The 22,335-nt window shown below is 47.6% G+C and overlaps 1 protein-coding gene across 1 annotated transcript in view; it reads left to right on the top strand.

Moving 5' to 3' along the window:
- The window catches only part of LOC147708587 (uncharacterized), a 148,133-nt gene that overhangs the window by 28,033 nt on the left and 97,765 nt on the right, over nt 1-22,335 (top strand). The window contains exon 2 of the mRNA XM_086927263.1: nt 7,224-7,350. Within this exon, the coding sequence (XP_086783389.1) occupies nt 7,224-7,350 (127 nt within the window). The remainder of the gene's footprint in view (nt 1-7,223; nt 7,351-22,335) is intronic.

Genomic DNA, 22,335 nt, shown 5'->3' with positions numbered 1-22,335 from the left:
CTCGATTGGCCAAACAGTAAATGCAGACTTTGTGGCTAATCTGAGGAAAGACTACTGCATATAGTGTGTTAATATACAAGTCTTTTAAACTCCTGTATAATATAGCTTGAGACACTTTTTTTAGAAACAGGGGTAAGAATGTGTCACCAAGCTCTGAGTTTGTGTTTATCTGGCAATTATATTCCACTCATCTGCCAATTTGTCAAGTTTTTGGCTGAGGCTGAGAAAAAACTGTATGTTTCGGAGCCACGGCAGTAAGTGTTTGTAGGAAGCTGGCTCTGTGTATACTATACCAAAGTGGGGTATAGTGTGCACAGAGTCCAGTGGAACCCCAAAGGTAGGCAGAGGTAAAGTTAGATAGCACCTCACTCTCTATTTGTGGTAGTGTGGTCGAGCAGTAAGGCAGTATCAGAGGACAGGGCTAAGCATTTGTTGTACGCACTCAGTCAGCAAAAGAATTCACACACTCAAAGACTGAACTTCAGACTAATTGTTTTTGTATAAAAAATATTCTTTTAGTTATTTTATTTCCTAGAACCAAGCAAGCCAGGCAGAGGTAAGTGATAAGTACTTTCCAGTAAATATACAGATTGTAACACAGTTTGGATTGCAATTGTAAATGTACTTTGATTTGATTACAGTAGTGTTACTGGTAATGCAATTCTTTTCAAAATACAGTACATATACTTTAAATGGGATTTTCAGTAAGATTACAGGTAAGTTACTTTTTAGATTACTTTTCTTACTCAGAGTAGTACACCTGGATACTACTCTGGGACATTTCCTGTAAACAGGTAAGAAAAAATCGTTTTTGTTAAACAGTACAATTTTAAAGAATTTCTTTAGGTTTTCAAACTCCACACTTAGAAACTTTACAGGGAAAAACAGTCAGTGTTATCCTGTGGAGAAAAATGGTGTTATCCTTTTTGAGGTAAGTATTTGGTAGTGGGAGTTGAGGTTCTGAGGGTAGACTCAGGGGTCCCCCAGGGTCAAAGATGCACTCTAGTTACACCCTCAGTGGCACTAGGGCGGTTGGGTGCAGAGTTCTGAGGCCCAATGTTATCCAATTGGAGCTAGGCGGCCTCCGGTTGGTGGCTGCTGATGAGCAGGACACTTTTTTGTGGGAGCAAAGCTCCTGGACTTTAGCTCAGGGCAAATGGAGAAACAAAGTAGCACCAAAGGTGCACCCTCAGCGGCACTAGGGCGGCCGGGTGCAGGATGCTCTTTCGACGTCGGGCATCCTGTTGTTTGCAATAGGGAACATCCGGTTTGCAAACGCACTGCAGGCTTGGGGACGAAAGTCTTCTGGGCGCGACCACCACTTCGAGAGGTAAGTTGGGAAGTTAGGCGTTGGTTAGGCACCATTGGTTTGGCCACCCAAGGCTGTGGGGCATCGGGTGCAGGGGTGCCTTTTGGGGTCGGATCTTCTTACCAGCTCCTGGTCGCAGTTGGAGAGACCTTCCGGATTTAGGCTGCAGGTGTCGGCTGGAGGCTTGAGGCAGGTCAGGGGTCACTGGATCTCAGGTCAGGATCACCTGGGGGACCTCCTTGTGGTGTTTGCCAGCTCGGGCCATAGACGGCGGGTGCAGAGTGGGGCGTATCGTGGTGTCCGGCCGGAGCCAGAGGTTGCAGATTAACAAATCCGGTGTTCATGTGAGACAAAGTCTTTGTGGTTGAAGGTAGGAAGGTCAGCCGGGGTTTTCGATGTTGCTGGCTACAGGACATACCGGGATTTCGCAGGAGCAGGTTCGAGATGGAGACAGGCCGGTAGGGCTGGTGCCAAGCCAGTGGGCGTCTTCCTCTTGTTAGCTTTGGCATGGCTGTTCGGTCCTTCTTCTTTTCTTGTTGCAGGTTCTTGTCTGAGGAAGCAAGGTTCAGTGGTGCCCTTAAATACTAGATAGTCAGGGGCATTACAGGAAGGTAAAAGGTAGGGACCAATGGGTCCCTAACCTGGGGTGGATACACCCCCCTATAATGCCACTCACCAGTGGGAGGGGGCATGAGCCTGTCACAGGTTGGCTGAGTCCACCCATCTACAAGATGGCGGGGACTGAGAGTTGTGCTTCACCTCGCCTCCCCACCTGAGGGGTGGAGTTAGCAGAGGTGGGCACACCTCTCTTCCTCACTTGTTTTTCCCTCGGTTCTCCCGCCAAAGTGGGGGTCAGAACCAGTGGGGAACAGATACTGAAAGCAGCAAGTGGCCTGGGGAAACAGCAAGTGGCCTGGGGAAGCTCACAAAGGCCACAAGGCTTTGAAACTTCCCCTTCGTGAACCCTGCCCATCCTGGGGAGGAGGCTTGACACCTTGTCCCAGGATGTGCATTGTTTCAGGCCCAAGAGAGCAGCAGGCTCTCAACCCAGGGGTCCAGAAACATGTCTGGTGGTGGCAGCTGAAAGCAGCCACTCAGCCTGGACACCAGTGGTGGGTTAGTTTTCAGGGGGCATCTCTAAGATGCCCTCCATGTGCATTTTTCATTAAATCCCACACTGGCATCAGTATGGGTTTAATGTGCTGAGAAGTTTGATACCAAACTTCTCAGTTTTCATTGTAGCCATTATGGTGCTTTGGTGTTCGTAATGACAAACTCCCAGCACTATATACTCTTAATTGCAGCATTGCACTTACAACGTCTAAGAATGGACCTAGACACTGTAGGGGCACATGGCTCATGCACCTGTACCCTCACCACTGGTATAGTGCATCCAGTTAGAGGAGTGACTGATCTATGCCAGGGCAGTGGGTTGTAGGCATTACACACACAAATGTGTGCCATGTCAAGTCTTCACTTTGTTCTGCACCAAAACAGTGTGTGATTGTAATGGTACAGGACCTCTAAGGGTGGCACAATAAGTGCTGCAGCCCTTAGAGGCCTTCTCTGGTCACAGTGCCCTGGGTACCTGTGGTACCATTTACCAGGGACTGACCTGTGGCCAGAGATGTCAGTTGAGTTAAAACTTCAATGCGGTTTTAGGGAAAGAACATAGTTCCTGGGTACCTGATTAGCAGGAGCCCAGGGCATACTCAGTCAAAGCTCATCAGCAATTCAGCAAAACGTGGGGGCAACTATGCAGAAAGAGGGCACTTTCTCACAGTGTTTTGCTTTATACGTTAACTTGCTTCCTAAATGAGGACTGTGTTGTTTACTCATTAACCCCTTCACTGCGGCGGCAATTCCACCGCAGTGCTAGGGGGTGGGGGGGGTCGCACAGCTCACCTGCGCTTGTGACGGAACCGCTCCGTCACGCTCCTCGGGTGAGCTGTGCTAGTGACGGAACGGTTCCGTTACGAACGCGCCCGCTCAATAGAACGCGCCGCGCAGGCGCGAAATCAGCGTCGCGCAGGAGCGTCGAGCGGGCCGTGACGGAACCGTTCTGTCACTAGCACAGCTCACCCGAGGCGCGTGACGGAACGGTTCCGTCATAAGCGCCGAACGGGTTAAGCTGATTAGCTGAACTATTATTTTCCTGTTCCATTTAGTCTATTAATTTTTACATGGCTTTTTATGTTCTTTTAGGGTTGAATGGGGACAACCATTCAAAAGTATGCACCTCAGCACATATGGACATGTTTTGTGAATGTTTTGCTACCAAGTAACGTCTAGTTATAATTTAGTGGACTTAGAACTTTGTACTCATGAAATCATTCGGTTATATGAATTGCAGCAAATCTGGACAATTATTACGTTACTGGTTTTAATTCTGCCGCTAAGTAAGGACTTGCTTATCCGTTCATTTATAATCATTTGCACTTTAATGAGTTACATTTGTTCTACTTACCTGTTGGGTTGGAACACTGAAAAAATGCTTTTTGCACTCCAAAGTTGCTTATAGTAATGATGCATATATGCACACTATATTTTAAGCTACTTTTTAAAGGATTCAGTTTTATTTATGTGATTGTACTGATCTTAATTAATCAAATAATAAAGAAATATAATCACAGGTGCTGATTGTAAACTGCGGAGATAGCTGTGAAATCTGAGCCTATAATAGGTGGCAATCTGTTTCTCATATCAATTATTTGCACACACCAGCCTTTTCTTCTTGCTCAATGTGGTGCAGTTGCCACACTCTGTTAAAAGCTTCAGGAGGCCCATTAGATAGCTTAATGTGAGAATAGCTCTTCATTGAAAGTAATTCTGTTTGTTAAGAGTAGAGTACTCTGCTGCAAGTGAGTGAGTAATTGAATAGGTGATGTGTGTACGTGGGATAAATACTGTACCAAAGAGCTGGCTGATGGAAATTGCATATTTACACATAGCCTTAAAATAGGAAGTCTAATGCCAGGGCTGAAATGTCTTTAAATGTGCACAGGACCATTCCTTCCCTGGGGTCTTCGGATACCAATTCTGCTTTACCTGCACCACTCAAAAGCCGCAAACTGAAAGGCTACTACTCACCCCCAGCAATCCTCTCTACCCACCAGAAATGATCTAGCTCCTTTCACAATGCCTGCTGTGCCCTGCCTTAAATAAAACTGTAAAGAACTACAGTGGACACCCACGTGTGAGAGCCTTCCCAATCGGCATATTAGTTTCTCTGAACATGATAACTTTACATATGGATAGTTATTCTTATAATATGGTTTTCTTTGCTGTTTTTTCTTACAGCGCTACATGCCACCTTTTGGCTTCTTCAGATTGATTTGAGGATCTAAGTTTCGTAAGGGGTGATTTGATATGGTTCTGGCGCTCGCTTAACAATCCCACAAAATGTATAACGTATTCCCATCTTGGTTGGGGGGCTCTAAAAGGTAGGGAGATTCACCCTACTCCCCCAAATGTTATGATCAAAAATGCAAAAAATGCACACGCTAAATTAAATATTAGAGACCAAAAACGCACATTCGATGATAGTATTGGTATTTTGATGGGCTTTTTTTTTTATTTCTCAGCTTGCTAGCCGAGAAATAAAAAAGGCCATTGTTATCGAAATATACGTTTTTGAACACTGACATTTAATTTAGCATGTGCTTGAGACTGGGATGTTATATCCATGAGGATCTGTTGCACACAGAAATTCCAAAACAAAGCATGAGTTGGCAAACTGTCCTGTCTGTGGTCTCTCAGTCCTGGCAGGGCCACCTCACGGGAGGTCCCCACGGTGTCACAGATCGGCCTCAGGCTTGCTATACCTCTAAGTGCGGGTTGCTCGGGTGTTCACTAAGCTACCGAGTGCCATATCTGATTTTGGTAACTCTTACTAATGCAAAGCACCCTCTGGCAGCGGAAACACCTATAGGATCTCAAGCTCTGGCAGTGCAAAAAACCTCTAAGCAAATAAGGTAGCCTACTCCTTTCTCAGCATAGATCTTCTCCACAGTCCTAGGATTTTGGTCCAGGCCCTTCAAAGAAAGACAGCTGAGGATTCTGTTTCTGTTTTTGTGCTTTCTTCACATAGGTGTTTTTAGCTTCAGCTTGTCAGAAGTTGAAAGCTGTGTAATCGAGAGGGGATCATTTATATCCAGTTTTGTTGACAGTTAATATCGCCAAATGTCCAATCAAACTCATGGTTCGCCCCGAACTTTGGGGGGTGAACCATCCTGGCAGAGTACATCTCTTTTCTGGAAGCCTTATCTCCATGACCGCCCTTTGCAGGTGAAACTGTCACTTTTCCCTCATAGATTTTCCAGGTAAATAGTCTCTACTTGCATTACAAATCAGTCTTTTGTATGCGTTATGCCTATTGGCCCGGGCCACCCAACCAAAGCATTTGTCTTAGTGCAACTCTCTCTCGTGCCCTACCTTAACCGGCTGGAACTGGTTTGATGTTTCAGTCAGAGCACACAAGGTTCTCTCTGGGAATGCATTTGAAATCCATGTGGTGCTGTGGGCTTTACAGTGTATTCCACAAAGGGGTATCTAAACAAGGGTTATAAAGGAGAAGTGTGGGAAAGACATACTGGAGAAGAAGAGAGAGCAATGTTTGCCCACAACTAATCTAATAGAGAATTCTACAACGTTAACCATTTCATTTACACGGGGGTACCCCAACCAATTCACGTGTACCCACAAACACACATGTACATGCTGCATTTACTTGGGGAATGAATTATGATTAAGGCTCCCAGTTTTCCGTTTTTAATGACGTTTACAGATAAATACAGACAGAAAACATGTATACATGTCTGTATTTATTTTTAAATGCTGTCTCTCCTGAATTCCAGGATAACAGAGGAGCAGATAGACAACATGGGGAGTTAAAAAAAAAACAGGTTAAGGTTTCCCGAAATACAGGTGTATGTTAACACATATTTATAGTATTATGCTGATATTTACCTCTAGGTGTAGTGTGTTACTATATTTGGCTGCTTAATTTGCCAAAACACAGCAAGCATCATAGTATAAGCACATGCCAAATGAAGGTGGAAATATACCATTTTATGACTCTATTCTTTCTCTTAAAACAAAATAAATATGGATAAATACCAGAAATAGGGCAAAAAAATATATGGATAAATAAAGACAGAAACGTAAAAAAAGAAATCCTTTAACCAGGACCCTTAATTATGATCCACTACACAGAATTACGTAGGAGAGCCAGCAGCCTATTCCGACATAGAGATGTGGGATAGATGATCTGCGACACACCAAGAAAATCAGCGGCAAGTGCCACAAACCTTTAATAATGTCCCTGCCAGGACATATGGAAGGTAATAACCCATGATAAATTAAGTACCACTTTGGATGATCTTGAAAATCGCTAAGAAAACCTAATAGAATAAGCAAGTGTCAACGAGCAAAAGAATAATGGAAAACAGTGACCAAGAGAATCGAGATTCTTGCACAAGGAAACGTCCTGGCTGTGGCAAAACGCTAGAATTGAAGAGCCCTTTGTAACATGAGCACTGAGTCAGGGACTTTCGACCCTACATATATGATAATGTACTATTAGAAGATTATTTTATATCTTTTCCTTTGCATGAAGCAAGTAAAATGAATAAGGAATATTTACCATTGACGGCTTTTGATTTACCTGTCCTTCTAAATACTGTGCTTCCAAATCTTGTCTGAAAGCACAATCATATTCGCATACCAATGCAACTGTGTACCTTGTGGTCGCTAATATTACATCTGTCTATCTCTGAAATGTAATAAATAACAGTAATATTAGCACAAGTGATGTATTGAGTGAATGCAGAGGATCGAATAAGCATATGGCTTCATTGCAGATTGCATATTTCTTTGAGTAACAGAGGATGTAACATATCTGTTGTTGTTTTAGACGTCAGGTACATTCCACGATGTTGTTGCCTGTTTCTCCGTGGAGGAGTGGAAGCTTTTACATAAGTGGCAGAAGGAACTTTACAAGAATGTGATGAAAGATATTCACAATGTCTTGAGCTCACTGGGTAAGATAATACTGTTTTTCTGTTGTCTGGAAAGATTCTTTCTTTGTTTAATGCAATATGACTGGCAGAAGCACTTATAAACGACACTCATTAAGAAATATTGTGTATCTTGTGTAAGCCATAAGTAGATATGACATTCAGAATTAATTCTTCAAGTCTCACGGTAGAAGCCTGGACACAAAACATTTTTACAAAAAAATCTTAGCCATTGTCTCCACGTACATGAAGCATCCAACAGCCTGAACAATTCCTAATATTGTACGTAGATTTACCAGGCCCCAGATCTGTGATTGTGTTAAAGTCTCCAGCACATAATATCAGAAAATATCAAAGGCCGGCTCGCCAAGATGAAGCATGCGATTCCTTAACGCTCTGTTTGTCGGCCCGCCAAGTTGCTGGCCCGACATCGACACAGCTTAAACTTCCCTCTTCACCCCTTGGGGAACTGAAACTGCTCTGATCTATATGGATGGGTTCCCCACGAGCCTCGCAAGGCTTTTCCCTCTGACAGAGGGACACAGCACCCACTAACTTGAGGCGGAGGCCCTTGCGACTCTCGCAGAGGGATCGGGGTTATCTTCCCGGCCCTCCCCTGGGCCTTCAACTAATTCGCCCCCGCTGGGGCAGAGGCAACAAAACCACAGTGAGGGTCCCGAGGCGAGCTCTCAGGAGAATCAGACAAGGGCTGTGTGGATGTGGTAGACTGCATCTTGAGGATGGCTCTGCGGACTCTTCGGCGGGACTGCGCCTTGCGGTCTATCTTCCTCATACTCTACTGCCCTACTTAAGATCCACAACCGAGGTGTGCAAGGACGCTCTTAATACGGGCCGATGCGGCCGCATTGGCTGCTGTGACAGACTCCCTGGGGACCCTTCAGATGTCCTGCATTACGGAGGTGAGCTCCCACTGAGAGCATCGGCCTCAAGGGTCCCTCTGGGAGATCACATGGGGGGTCCCATATACCAATCGCCACTTCTCCACCCAGCTCTCCCTGTGGCACAGGCCCGTGGCCAGTCCCTATACTTGCTTCAAACCACTGAGGAATCTTTGCGCAATCTTGTGCCACCGACATTGCGCTACGTCTGAACTCACCCCCGCCACCCCTCACCTGCTCTCCGGATCCACTCAGTGTGGAGAGACCATCACACTCTACTGGCAGAGTTGACGTGGGCCCCTCCTCCTACCCATCTTTCCTTTTCATCACCACAACGTTCACCAGTCCTCTTGGCTTCACCCTGATACCTCCTTAAACCTTGCTCTGGGAAGGGAACCCAGACCTCACGGCGTCACCGACCATGGGCAGACTGCACTCCACCACTCCGGCCCTGTCGCTGGCTTCAGCCGACCTGCCTTCCATCATTCCTAACACACTGTTGCTGTGAGCCACGACATTACATTGCATGTTGGACAAACAGGACAAGGTGCTGGTGGCCATAGAACATTTTCGGGTCTCCATTGAGGCTAAGCTGGGCTCCTTGGCTTCTGCGTAAAGCTTCCTGCTGGATTACCACCGAGATCTCACCGATAAAGTTTCCGGCGGGAAGAAAACACTTGCAACTTTGCCACTGCCGGTGACGGACAACCAGTTTGCCATCCGTGATCTGCAGCAACATGCCCAACACCTCAAGGACAGGGTAGAAGACCTAAAGGGTTGCTCCCGAAGGAGCAATATCTGCATCCTGGGGCTACCGGAAGAGATTGAAGGTCGGGACCCTCTTGCGACCTAGTTCAAACGTCCTTTACCCTGCCACTGAATCTCACTTCTTTCTTCTCCCTGGAGAGGGCTCACATAGTCCCTGCTCGATGCCCACCACCAGGAGCCCCTCCCCACCCCATGAGGGCTATATTCTTATGCTTCCAGGACCGTAACAATGTCCTCTGCGCTGTTGGACAAGCTGGTCCGCTCCTGGTTGAGGTTAAAGTAATAATGTTATTTCCAGATTACACCTGAGCAGCCCAGCGCCAATGCTCATCCTTCTTGGAAGTCAGACGATGTCGTGGGCAAATGGAGGTGCACTACTCGTTACTTTTTCCAGTCCGCTTCAATAGCATATCCGACAGCACCTCCGTCTTTTTCCTGGACCCAACAGAAGCCTTGGATTGGGCTGACCAGCATCACTGTGGGCTGGCATCAAATGACACCAGGCCCCTTCAGACCGTGTCGGCGTCAGCAAGGCACGCCGCATCGCAGGACCACTCCCTGACCTTCGCCTGCCAAGTCCCCTAATCTGGAGCAGATCAGCGAGGACCAGCGGTGGGTGTTCCAAGTCGTGGCTACCTTGGAAGCTAATGTTACTGCCACAGATGACAAGAAATGTTCACACATGTTCACATCGGACGATGATGCCCTTCCATCTGACAAGTCACAACGGGGCTCCCAAACCCTCCACTGGTAACACCTCAGACAGTGGACAGTCTCAGTTGAGCACCATTTCACTTGCTTTTGCATAACTATTTGTATCAAGTATTTGCTTTGTGTTGAAGTGTATTATATTGCTGCACATATCGTACCTGTGGCGACGGCAACTACCACTTACTCACTCTGCTCGACCCCTCTGGGCTACTCTTGCCGCCAACCTCTGCGACCCCTACCATGTTAACTTGGTCATGCCACCCACACAAAGCTGCACCCCCCTTATTTTGCATTGCACACCTGGGCACTCTGGGGCAATCTGCTGCTCATGCTGGACCCAACATGACTCAGTCCATGCTCCATAGGACACTCAAAACATCAAACTGCATCCCGACCCATAGCTGCACCCCCACATTATGCTAGGGTATTGCTGAACATGACTTGTTTGGGCATACTACCAGTTGCAGTAGGCTCCTACTGTGGATTTTTTCCTTATCCTTCCCCTCCAATGCATGACTGGTCTCGGTAGGCAGGCGTTTCATATCCCCTGCGGCATGGACAGGGCAGATTATTTCATTCCAAGGCGACCCCCCCTGCGTGCTGATCCCTGCTCTCTCTCTAAGCAATGTCTCCTGTGACTGATATTTGTTTCTACACTCCACATGTCTGAGGAATGCACACTGCCAGGAACCGCTGAGTGGTCTATTGCTATATTAAATGCCAACAGGTGCAAATAGTCCTTTTTTTCAGGAAACCCACACTGCAAAGGAAAAACCAACACAGGCAATGGAGGGTTCTGATCCAAACCACCACTAACTCTGCATATGTGTGGGTCGCATTGATTTGGGTTTGACCTGGAGTTTTATTCCCGGTAGTAGGCACGATTATAGATAAAGAAGGGCTGTGCGTACTCCTAGAGGACCAACTGGATGGCCGACCAAGCTAATTGGGAGCATAAACGCCCCCAAGGCAGATCAAGGAGCCTTTTGGGACATCCTCTCCACCATTCTAGCCCATAAGACTGCCATGGATGTTGGGAGGCAACTACAACTATGTGCTTGACCTTGCCTTGGACAGGCCCCCTCCTCCCTTGCACAGCCCCCCATTCATACAGGCAGACTGTTTCCGGAACTGGGTATGTCACTAGTCGCTCATAGATGCATGTCAATCTCAACACCCTAGGGCCTGGTTCAATCCTTCCACTCGAGACCCCATAACATCTGCAAGCGTGTCAGCCACTTCCTTTGCACTGCCCCCGAAACACCTTGTCCATCACTCGGATTACGCTGGATGCATTGCATCCGAACATTATGCCCACATGATGGACCTCCGGTGGACACCCCCAACTCCACTAACATCCATTTGGAGACTCCCGAGATATTGCCCGAAGGACCATGTATTCTGAGACGAACAGGGGGACCATATTCGGTGGTACTTTACAGAGAACCAACATGGCCTCTACCAGGGTGATGGAGTGGGATGCCTTTAAGGTGGTGACAAGAGGCGTCTACATTCAGAAGATAGTGTGTATCTGCTGGACCCTCGATAGGAACATAGCATATGCCGAGAAGCACCTCGCTAGCTTGGGCGAAGCAGCAGACTGTGATGCCGTACTTTTATCTGGCAACTTGCAGATGCGAAAACCACCTACACTACCATCCTGGAGCACCTGTGGCCCTACAGCTTTACAGCCCATGCAGCCAAGTCCACAGAGAGGGTGACAAATCAGGCAGACTCTTGGCCTGGCTGATGAGACAAGAGTTTACTGCCCACCCTATCACATAAGTGGGAACTGTCTCGGGTGCCACCGCCTGCACCCAAGGAGCCATTTTACAGGCCTTTTAAAAATATTACTGCTCCATCGAACAGGCTCCAATGGACACCTCTGAGTAGCACTCAAATGCTTTTTTGGTGAACATTACTCTCCCATGCCTCCACTAGGCTTTCCTTCGATGCTGCAATCACATCTACAGATGTGGCAGAGGTGATTTGGGATCTTGTCCAGAACAAAACACCGGCCTGCCCTTAGAATACTATTGTACCGTATCCCCATCCCTGATGCCCTGACCTGCAGAAATGTATGAGGTGGCTTGCAGAAATGTATGAGGTGGCCTTGCACACTGGCATGCTCCCTCACTCGCTCCAGGAGTCCCTCCTGGTCTCCCTCCCTAAGCCACACAGAGACCCCACACAACTTACATCCTATAGACACATTGCCATCCTCCGGGCAGACTATAACATTTTGGAAAAGTTCCTTGCTGATAGATTTGGCCAGATCCTCCCCAAACTCATCCACTCTTACCAGAATGGGGTTGTCCCAGGACACAGCACTTCCCAGAACATCTGTTGTCTTTTTCACGTGTAGGAGCAAGTCAGGGAGTTCCCTCTGCCTGTCTCATAATAGAGCAGGCGTTTGACAAGCTGACATGGCATTATCTTTTTACGGTCTTGACCCAGATAGGAATCTGGCCAAGGCTCCTTGCTCACACCCACCCACTCTACAACAAATAGACCTCTCGAATATGTTTGGGTTAACTTGTCTCTTCCCCCTTCCCAGGGGGCCGTTGGACCAGACAAGGATGCCCACTCTCCCCATTGCTCTTGGTGCTTGGGATGAAGCCACTGGCCATGCGAATGCACAGGCAGGGCCGCAAGTGGGGTGTCCTCCTCGAGGACAGAACACATGCAGTATCATTGTAAGTGGACAACCTGCTCTTGTGCCTGTGGGACGTAACATCATCCTCTCTCCAATCCGGGATACCATAGCCAAGTTTAACTCCACTGCGGGGATCTGGGTCAATTGGGCGAAATCGGCCACTTACCATCTCTGTCCCGATCAGCCGCCACTTGTTTTACATCCGGGTGGCACTCACCTCGGTGAGCAAGGGGAAGCTTTCCCTTACCTAGGGATCCGCCTCTACCACACTTTTCTGGACTTATATGAGGATAACCTCTGCAGGCATCAGATCTCAAATACACTTCTGGAAGTTCCTGTTCCTGTCCCCAATAGGCAAGATAGAATAAGATAAAATCATCATTTTTTTCCCCGTCTTTTATTTTATTTTGCGAACCTTCCAGTCAGTCCACGTTATTTCTTTTTCAAAGAACTCGACACCTTCTCATGCACACTCATCTGGTGCACCATTCGCCGTCGCATTGCCCTTGTGAAACTACAGTTCTCTGTGGACCGGGGAGGCCTGGGTGCCCCTTCCTTTGAGGCGTACTTTCCAGCAGCACAGCTCCAATGGTTATCCCGCTGGACGCTACATGGGCGAGAGAGACGTATATTGAACAGCGACTTGTACCAATGGCCTTGAAATGCGGTTTTCCTCTTCCCGCAAGTTCTGCCCCTTCCTCTTAGCCAAGGCAAATTGCGGTGGCTCGGACATGCATTATCCAGATGGATTGCCTCTCGCACAGGTTTCCGATGTACACTATGATGCTAACCCTAGTCGACCTCCCCCGCTTCCCAGGTTTTGATTCCTCCAGAGGTATGAGGGCTTGGACAGAACACTCATTACTCACGCTGAGGGACCTCTTCTCTGAAGGCCATCTCCTACCATTTGAATAGTTGGCCTCCGAACACGACCTTCCGCCGGGGCAGTTTCTCTTATACAGACAGCTTAGCCACACATGTTGTACCCTTTGGGACATCTCGAGGGGAGAACCCACCACGCATCCAGTATTTCAAGTCATCCGTACATGAGCGACGGTCATCACCTTATCACCTGGCTGTATAAAGCCATTTGTGAAATGACGGTTGCCCCTCTAACTGCGCTGCAACAAAAATGGTAAGACGATATTGGTAGAGTGTTACATGATTAAGAATGGGAATAGGATCTCAAATTCCCCCGACTGGTCTCCTGTAATTCCCGCTTTAACAATATCCAGTTCTTTGTACTACACAGAGCATATCTTACTCCTGCCAAATTGAATTGCTATTTACCCGGGACACAGATAAGCTGCCCATGCTGCCAAGCCCCAGGTGCGGATCTCATGCACTTGTTGTGGTCTTGCCTAGCCTTGCATAGTTACTGACAATCAGTGCACTCACTCTCTGTGCGGTCACTGATTTACTGGTCACATGTAGGAGGTGTGGACCGAGGCCATTTTTAAACATAGGAAACAACAAAATGTATGCACTTGCTTCGCAGACCTGGCTCTCCTTCCTGCCAAACGCACGCTCACTCCCCAATGACGATCCCCCATGGCACCGTCAGTAGCGGCAAAGCACGGAGCAGTATGGAAATGGGGGTCTTCATTACGAGGGGGTTTGTCATCTATGCAAGGAAACCATCTCACCCCAATAGGCCACCCTCCTCCTGCGCTTCCTACAGGAGGTGGGAAATTATGACCTTCCCCCATGATCTGAGCACGCCCCCTACACGCACCCCACATATCACCCACGTGCTAGGGGTTCTGCCCCTAGTGCCCCCACTGTTTTCACCCCCCAGCTTACCCTACATGGCTCCATTCGCCTACCTTCCTGCGCACACATGCTTCATATTTGACAGCCGTGGTCTGCCACCACCACACCCCCCCACTCACCTCCTCTCTGCCCCAGTTCTTAGTTTTATCCCCAGTTTGCGACATTGCGGCAGGGTGCTGCAGTTCTTACCAAGCGCCACCTGGGTCTTTTAATCTATGCTGTCTTTATATGCACAATCCCTTTGCCGAATTGTGCCTTTTTTCCCTCCTTTCATGTAAACAGTTTATATTACATGGCCAAAGCATTTACCATACTGATGGACACTGTCATTCGCAATTGTTCACTGCATTGTAAAACCCAATAAAAAGATTCCCCTCCCCAAGAAATCAGGAAATATCATAACTGAAAGCATGTACATTGGAAACTCGTAAAACTAAGGGTTGTCTAAGTTGGGTATATAGCTATCCATATCTATTTGTAATTTTGTAATTTGTGGGGGTATTTGTAAAGCGCAACAGTCGCTCCGGAAGGAGCATCTTGGCTCTGATTTCCAGGTAAAAGATCAGGTTGCTTCCTAAAGGTAGAAAAGTTAGATGGCTGCCATGGTGTAGTCTTCGGGAAGGTTAAAAATCCAAGTTTTTAGTTCTTTCCTGAAGTGTTTTTCTTGGTTTAAGGACCTCATGAATTTGGGCAAGCTGTTCCAAGCTTTTGTGGCAAGATGACTTAGGGTTTTTCCGCCTTTGGTTTTCAAAAAGAACCTAGTAGGAAGGATTAGATTGTCCTTGGAGGAACGCAGGGACCTGCTGGGGTTGTAGTGAGGGAAACGCTTAATGAGATATTTTGGGCCGGTGTGATTAAATGCCCGAAATGCTACAATCAGAATCTTGAAGAATATTCTTTTGTGCAGTGGGAGAAAATGTAAGGATTTTAGGGCGGCGGAGATTGAGGATTTTCTGGGTAATTTCAGGACTAACCTGGCAGCAGAGTGAAGTACACTTTGGAGTTTTTTAAGTGTAGCTTTCTTGGCTCAAGCAAGAAGGCCGTTGCAGTAATCCAAGCGGGAAAGAACTAGGGCCACTGCGACGGTTTTTCTGGAGTCTATTGGTAAGAAGTCAAAACACTTTTTTAGAGATTTGATAATTCCAAAACAACGGCCGGCCACCGTTCTCACGTGTTGGTCGAAAGACAGATCAGTATCAAACAGGACTCCAAGGTTCCTAGCCGTTGTTACAGTCTGGGGGGGAACAGCTGAGTCTTCGGGCCACCATAGGCTAGGACAGAAATTGACATTTTTTCCCATAGGGAGGATCTCGGTCTTGCTGGAATTACATTTTAGATGGTTTAGGTTCATCCAATGAAAAACGGCTTTCAGACAGCATTTGAGGTTCTGTTCCGCTTCCGGGGAGTGTTCCTCTAGGGGTACAATGAGTTGCGTATCATCAGCATACGATGTTACGAGTATGCCGAATGACTCGATCAGAGAGATGAGTGGAATTAGATAAATGTTGAAGAGGAGAGGGCTCAGGATGGAACCCTGAGGGACTCCAGATGAGACCCTCTTCTCTTTGGAGAGGAAAGGACCTAGGGCGATCGTTTGCGATCTGTCCGTTAGAAAGGACGTAATCCAAGCTAGAGCCACCTCTGAGATACCAATATCTTTCAATCTGCTAATCAGAATGGAGTGCGAGATGGTGTCGAATGCTGCCGTGAGGTCTAAAAGAATGAGGATAGCATTCTTCTTCTGATCCTGCAGCAGTTTTATAGAGTCTGTTAACTCAATCAGTGCAGTTTCTGTGGAGTGATGGGGGCGGAAGCCTGATTGTTGGGGATGGAGTACATTGTGTGCTTCAAGGTACCCTTTGAGTTCTCTATAAACCGCTTGTTCGGTGATCTTTCCTAATGCTGGAAGGAGAGATATTGGGCGGAGGTTGGTAAGTTCAGAGGGAGATTTGTTAGATTTCTTCATCAGGGGTTTGACTATTCCCTGTTTCCACAGGCGAGGTACAATTCCAGTGCTAAGAGAGGAATTAACAATCTTGTTAATGATTGGGTTCACCAAGTCGATAAGTTGATGGAGTATTCTAGGGGAACAGGGGTCAGAGGGTGAACCAGATTTGCATGCCATGATACTTTCCCTGGTTTGATCTAAGTTAACTGGAGTGAAGTTTTTTAGACTTCCAACAGGAATTTCTTTCTGGGCGGATATGCTCGAAGTCTGTGTTACTTGGGGAGGAGGAAATTGTTTTTGGATGTCATTTATTTTCTCCTCGAAGAAATCGGCTATTTGGTTACAAAACTCTTGGGATGGAGGGATCTCAGGTTGTAACGCTTTGGGCTGGGTGAACGTCTTCACAATTGAGAACAATGTTTTCTGTTTCTGTTTGGACTCATTAATGGCGTTTGTGTAGAAGTTTTTTTTAGCTGTTTTAATGTTGGAATGATAGATTTTCCTCAGGTGGATGTATGAGAGTTTATCTGCTGTACAGTACATTCTACGCCATTTGCGTTCGGCTTTTCTGCAGGCTAGATGGGCTATTGCTAGCTCTGGGGTGAACCAGGGGGCATTGGTCTTGGATTTTTTATCTTGTCTTCGTGGACGATTGGGAGGTTCACGAGCTTTAATTTCCTGACGAATCCAACTGTGGAAAAGGTTGGCGTCAAGTTCGACGTTACCGGTGAAGTTAGGAATCTGAGAGTTGGTGATGGGATTTAGGTCGATGTTTTCTTGTACCTTTTTCCAGTTAACAGGGTTATCCGGGTGTGAGTTAGGTTTACAGGTAGTTTGCACTCGTGCAGTTTTAATGTGGAATGGGATCAGGCTATGATCCGTCCATATTTGAGGGACAGGAGGTAGGGTTGTTGGGGGGAGAGGTTGGTGCAGACCCCATCCAGTGTGTGCCCTAGTAAGTGAGTGGGCTGATTAACTCTTTGATGGAGATTGAAGATTTCTAAGGTCTGAAGGAAGTTGTTGACTTGTACATCGGTTTTGGACTCAAGGTGTAGATTAAAGTCCCCTACGAGAGTAAAATGTGGGTATCTGAGGAGGAGGTGAGCCAAGGAGTCGCTAAGCGAATCTAGGAATCCGGTGTCATTGCCAGGGGGACGATATATCAATCCTCCGGAGAAGGACGAGGAGTCGTTGATTTTGAGGGGTCTAAGTTAAACGTGTGGCAGTTGAAGCTGTTTTTAAGTACTACAGCGACGCCGCCACCTCTTCCCTTAAATCTGTCTTGCCTAAAGATGGAAAAGCCCTGGGGGAGGGCTGTGGCAAGATCCGGGTTGCTATCGTCCGTTAGCCAAGTCTCGGTAATCAGGAGGCAATCAAGGTCAAAATTTTGGATAAGGTCCCTTATGTCTTGGCTGTGCCTACACATGGATCGGGCGTTGATCAGCCCTCCTTTAAAGTGTGATGAGTAGTCTGTGGAATTGGTTACGGAAGTAGGTGATTTAGCTGAGTCGCAGTCGGAGGACCAACGGCAGAATGTACAGCTAAAGGGACCATATAGGTTCTTCATGTCAAGTTTGCAATTGCAATTGTACATTCCGCGTAGGCGGAATAGTTCGTTAGGCAGATACCTTACTAATGGGGAAGTTCGGACAGAATTTCCTGCGCCTGTCGCGGTCTTGGCGCGGACGGGCGCAGACGGGCTTGCCTTAGGCGCGCCTTCGGCGCGCAAACGGCGCTCCCGCTGCGCTTCCTGTGCATGCACATATCTAGTTGAGGGGGGTGTGGCCTCAAGGGGGCGTGGTCCGCGAGCCCGCCTGAGGTAATGGCGGCCGCTCGAGTAAACAAACAAACGCTACAGCGTTCAAGTCGGCTGTGCGTGAGAGGAAGGATTGAATGGCTGCTGCCCCAACCAGAGTAATAAGGGCGGTAAGCTCTGTATTTTCAGTGCGCAATTAAAACATAGCGAAATAAAGTGACACCAATACAATTTTTAAAATTATGAAGGAACAAGAAAACGTACCGCCCCCTCCCGGCTTCCGCCTCAGGGGTGGGTTAGGAAATCGACGTGTACGCTAGTGTTCAGCGTTTTTATAGGCAGTGCAGGGGGGCGTGGCCTCAAGGGGGCGTGGTCCGCGAGCACGCCTGAGGTAATGGCGGCCGCTCGAGTAAACAAACAAACGCTACAGCGTTCAAGTCGGCTGTGCGTGAGAGGAAGGATTGAATGGCTGCTGCCCCAACCAGAGTAATAAGGGCGGTAAGCTCTGTATTTTCAGTGCGCAATTAAAACATAGCGAAATAAAGTGACACCAATACAATTTTTAAAATTATGAAGGAACAAGAAATCGCACCGCCACCTCCCGGCTTCCGCCTCAGGGGTGGGTTAGGAAATCGACGTGTACACTAGTGTTCAGCGTTTTTATAGGCAGTGCAGGGGGGCGTGGTCCGCGAGCACGCCTGAGGTAATGGCGGCCGCTCGAGTAAACAAACAAACGCTACAGCGTTCAAGTCGGCTGTGCGTGAGAGGAAGGATTGAATGGCTGCTGCCCCAACCAGAGTAATAAGGGCGGTAAGCTCTGTATTTTCAGTGCGCAATTAAAACATAGCGAAATAAAGTGACACCAATACAATTTTTAAAATTATGAAGGAACAAGAAATCGTACCGCCACCTCCCGGCTTCCGCCTCAGGGGTGGGTTAGGAAATCGACGTGTACGCTAGTGTTCAGCGTTTTTATAGGCAGTGTAGGGGGGCGTGGCCTCAAGGGGGCGTGGTCCGCGAGCACGCCAGAGGTAATGGCGGCCGCTCGAGTAAACAAACAAACGCTACAGCGTTCAAGTCGGCTATGCGTGAGAGGAAGGATTGAATGGCTGCTGCCCCAACCAGAGTAATAAGGGCGGTAAGCTCTGTATTTTCAGTGCGCAATTAAAACATAGCGAAATAAAGTGACACCAATACAATTTTTAAAATTATGAAGGAACAAGAAATCGTACTGCCACCTCCCGGCTTCCGCCTCAGGGGTGGGTTAGGAAATCGACGTGTACGCTAGTGTTCAGCGTTTTTATAGGCAGTGCAGGGGGGCGTGGCCTCAAGGGGGCGTGGTCCGCGAGCACGCCTGAGGTAATGGCGGCCGCTCGAGTAAACAAACAAACGCTACAGCGTTCAAGTCGGCTGTGCGTGAGAGGAAGGATTGAATGGCTGCTGCCCCAACCAGAGTAATAAGGGCGGTAAGCTCTGTATTTTCAGTGCGCAATTAAAACATAGCGAAATAAAGTGACACCAATACAATTTTTAAAATTATGAAGGAACAAGAAATCGTACCGCCACCTCCCGGCTTCCGCCTCAGGGGTGGGTTAGGAAATCGACGTGTACGCTAGTGTTCAGCGTTTTTATAGGCAGTGCAGGGGGGGCGTGGCCTCAACGGGGCGTGGTCCGCAAGCACGCCTGAGGTAATGGCGGCCGCTCGAGTAAACAAACAAACGCTACAGCGTTCAAGTCGGCTATGCGTGAGAGGAAGGATTGAATGGCTGCTGCCCCAACCAGAGTAATAAGGGCGGTAAGCTCTGTATTTTCAGTGCGCAATTAAAACATAGCGAAATAAAGTGACACCAATACAATTTTTAAAATTATGAAGGAACAAGAAATCGTACCGCCACCTCCCGGCTTCCGCCTCAGGGGTGGGTTAGGAAATCGACGTGTACGCTAGTGTTCAGCGTTTTTATAGGCAGTGCAGGGGGACGTGGCCTCAAAGGGGCGTGGTCCGCGAGCACGCCTGAGGTAATGGCGGCCGCTCGAGTAAACAAACAAACGCTACAGCGTTCAAGTCGGCTGTGCGTGAGAGGAAGGATTGAATGGCTGCTGCCCCAACCAGAGTAATAAGGGCGGTAAGCTCTGTATTTTCAGTGCGCAATTAAAACTTAGCGAAATAAAGTGACACCAATACAATTTTTAAAATTATGAAGGAACAAGAAATCGTACCGCCACCTCCCGGCTTCCGCCTCAGGGGTGGGTTAGGAAATCGACGTGTACGCTAGTGTTCAGCGTTTTTATAGGCAGTGCAGGGGGGCGTGGCCTCAAGGGGGCGTGGTCCGCGAGCACGCCTGGGGTAATGGCGGCCGCTCGAGTAAACAAACAAACGCTACATCGTTCAAGTCGGCTGTGCGTGAGAGGAAGGATTGAATGGCTGCTGCCCCAACCAGAGTAATAAGGGCGGTAAGCTCTGTATTTTCAGTGCGCAATTAAAACATAGCGAAATAAAGTGACACCAATACAATTTTTAAAATTATGAAGGAACAAGAAATCGTACCGCCACCTCCCGGCTTCCGCCTCAGGGGTGGGTTAGGAAATCGACGTGTACGCTAGTGTTCAGCGTTTTTATAGGCAGTGCAGGGGGGCGTGGCCTCAAGGGGGCGTGGTCCGCGAGCACGCCTGAGGTAATGGCGGCCGCTCGAGTAAACAAACAAACGCTACAGCGTTCAAGTCGGCTGTGCGTGAGAGGAAGGATTGAATGGCTATATATCTATAGCTATATGAGTGTGTCAACTATGCTGCTATGTATGAAGTCTTCTGTATCTCCTGTGGATTCTAACATGCTGAATCCTATGGAATGACAAACTTGAGAAACTAGTGGGTGCTATAGGAGGAGTGGTACATGCAACACCCTCAAGCTCTATTTCAGCCCACATATTTCTGCTGTGAAAAGTGATTCTCCCTGCTCATGGTCAGGTCTAGACGCTCCAGATACGTCAATTTCCGGTTACTTACCGGTAATATTCATTACTCCGAGTCATAGACCTCCCCGTCCCAGTCCAGGTTCCCATCCCTCCCTCCCTGTTCGGCTTCTTGTGCTTGGTGGTTCAGGATGTGGGCAGGTGGGTCACATGGCTATATGCCTCGGAGTGTGGGTGTGGCTAGGAGGGAAGGGATGGGTTTTGAGTGGCTTGTGAGTTTCTGGTGGGAGGATCTATGCTCTTGTAGTTAGTACTGGGACGCGGAGGGCTGACGAGGAGGTAATGTCTGGTTACTTACCGGTAATATTCATTACTGTGAGTCGTAGCCCTCCCCGTCCCAGGGCAGGTTCCCATCCCTCCCTCCCTGTTTTGCTTCTTGTGCTTGGTGGTTCAGGATGTGGGCAGGTGGGTCACGTGGCTATATGCCTCGGAGTGTGGGTGTGGCCAGGAGGGAAGGGATAGGTTTTGAGTGGCTTGGGAGTTTCTGGTGGGAAGAGCTATGCTCATGTAGTTAGGACTGGGACGGGAGGGCTGACGAGGAGGTAATGTCTTCCTAGCTCCTGCATGATTATTGAGACGGCTGACAGTCCTCAACAAGAATCTTATATGCAACCCACTAAAGGCGCTATTCCCCATCTCGTGCTAGTGAAGTGCATGATCAGTAGTTATGAGAACTCACCCAATGATCAACACACTGGATTTATAAAATGCACTGGGGCTGGATTAATAACAAAAGCCCAAATGCCGCATTCCTTAACCTCACCCACCCACACTGAAAACACCACAACTGTCAATGCTTCTCACCTCCTAAGCAACAAAAACTGAGCACCTTAAGATGCAACACAATATAAAGTTAGGATTACACAATAACCCTGGTTTGCTACTGCGGCTGGGAAAATAACACCTTTAGGTGTATAACCAAAAATGTAACAGAACTGAAGAAAAATAATTTCCTGTCTTCCATTTTCCGTTCCACTCCACCTCCATCCCCTAGTGGAGCATCATGAAGAAATGCTGCTAACCTCTAGCGTCTGAATGAAACACGTGGAACCATTGTGCATTCTCTTACATGTCAGACCCAGATAGAAAAAACTACGAGCTCTGTGTTTCTGGTGAGTAATGCAGAACATGAATGTTCATTAGTTCTTGTTCAGGAGACCCTTAGGGATGCTTCAAACTGTGCCACTGGAGCTCACAGACCCCCCTTTCTGTTCCTTGTGGTTGGCTCCTATTGTGGTTCACGTCTAGGCTGTGAGTTCATTTAAAACTATTCTCTGTTTTTAATTAGTTCAACAATTTTTAAAATATTTACTATTAAAAAAATCCCATCACCAAAAATGCATAAATTAAAGAAAATCACCTAAGAGATTTATCTTGATCAAAAATAGAAAGAGTGGGTTTTTGTCAGTGCCCTGTCATATCACCACCAGGATAATCAATACTAACAGTCTGGCAGCTGGAAAGCAGGCAAATATTCCTTCTACCAATTGTATTTTTAGGTCGAGCCTAGACAGCGTACGTGCTGTTGG

Source organism: Lissotriton vulgaris, chromosome 6, assembly GCF_964263255.1.
Source record: "Lissotriton vulgaris chromosome 6, aLisVul1.2, whole genome shotgun sequence".
NCBI classification, from domain to species: Eukaryota; Metazoa; Chordata; class Amphibia; order Caudata; family Salamandridae; genus Lissotriton; species Lissotriton vulgaris.
Note: the sequence above shows the minus strand (reverse complement) of the source record. Positions and strands in the feature narration are given on the sequence as shown.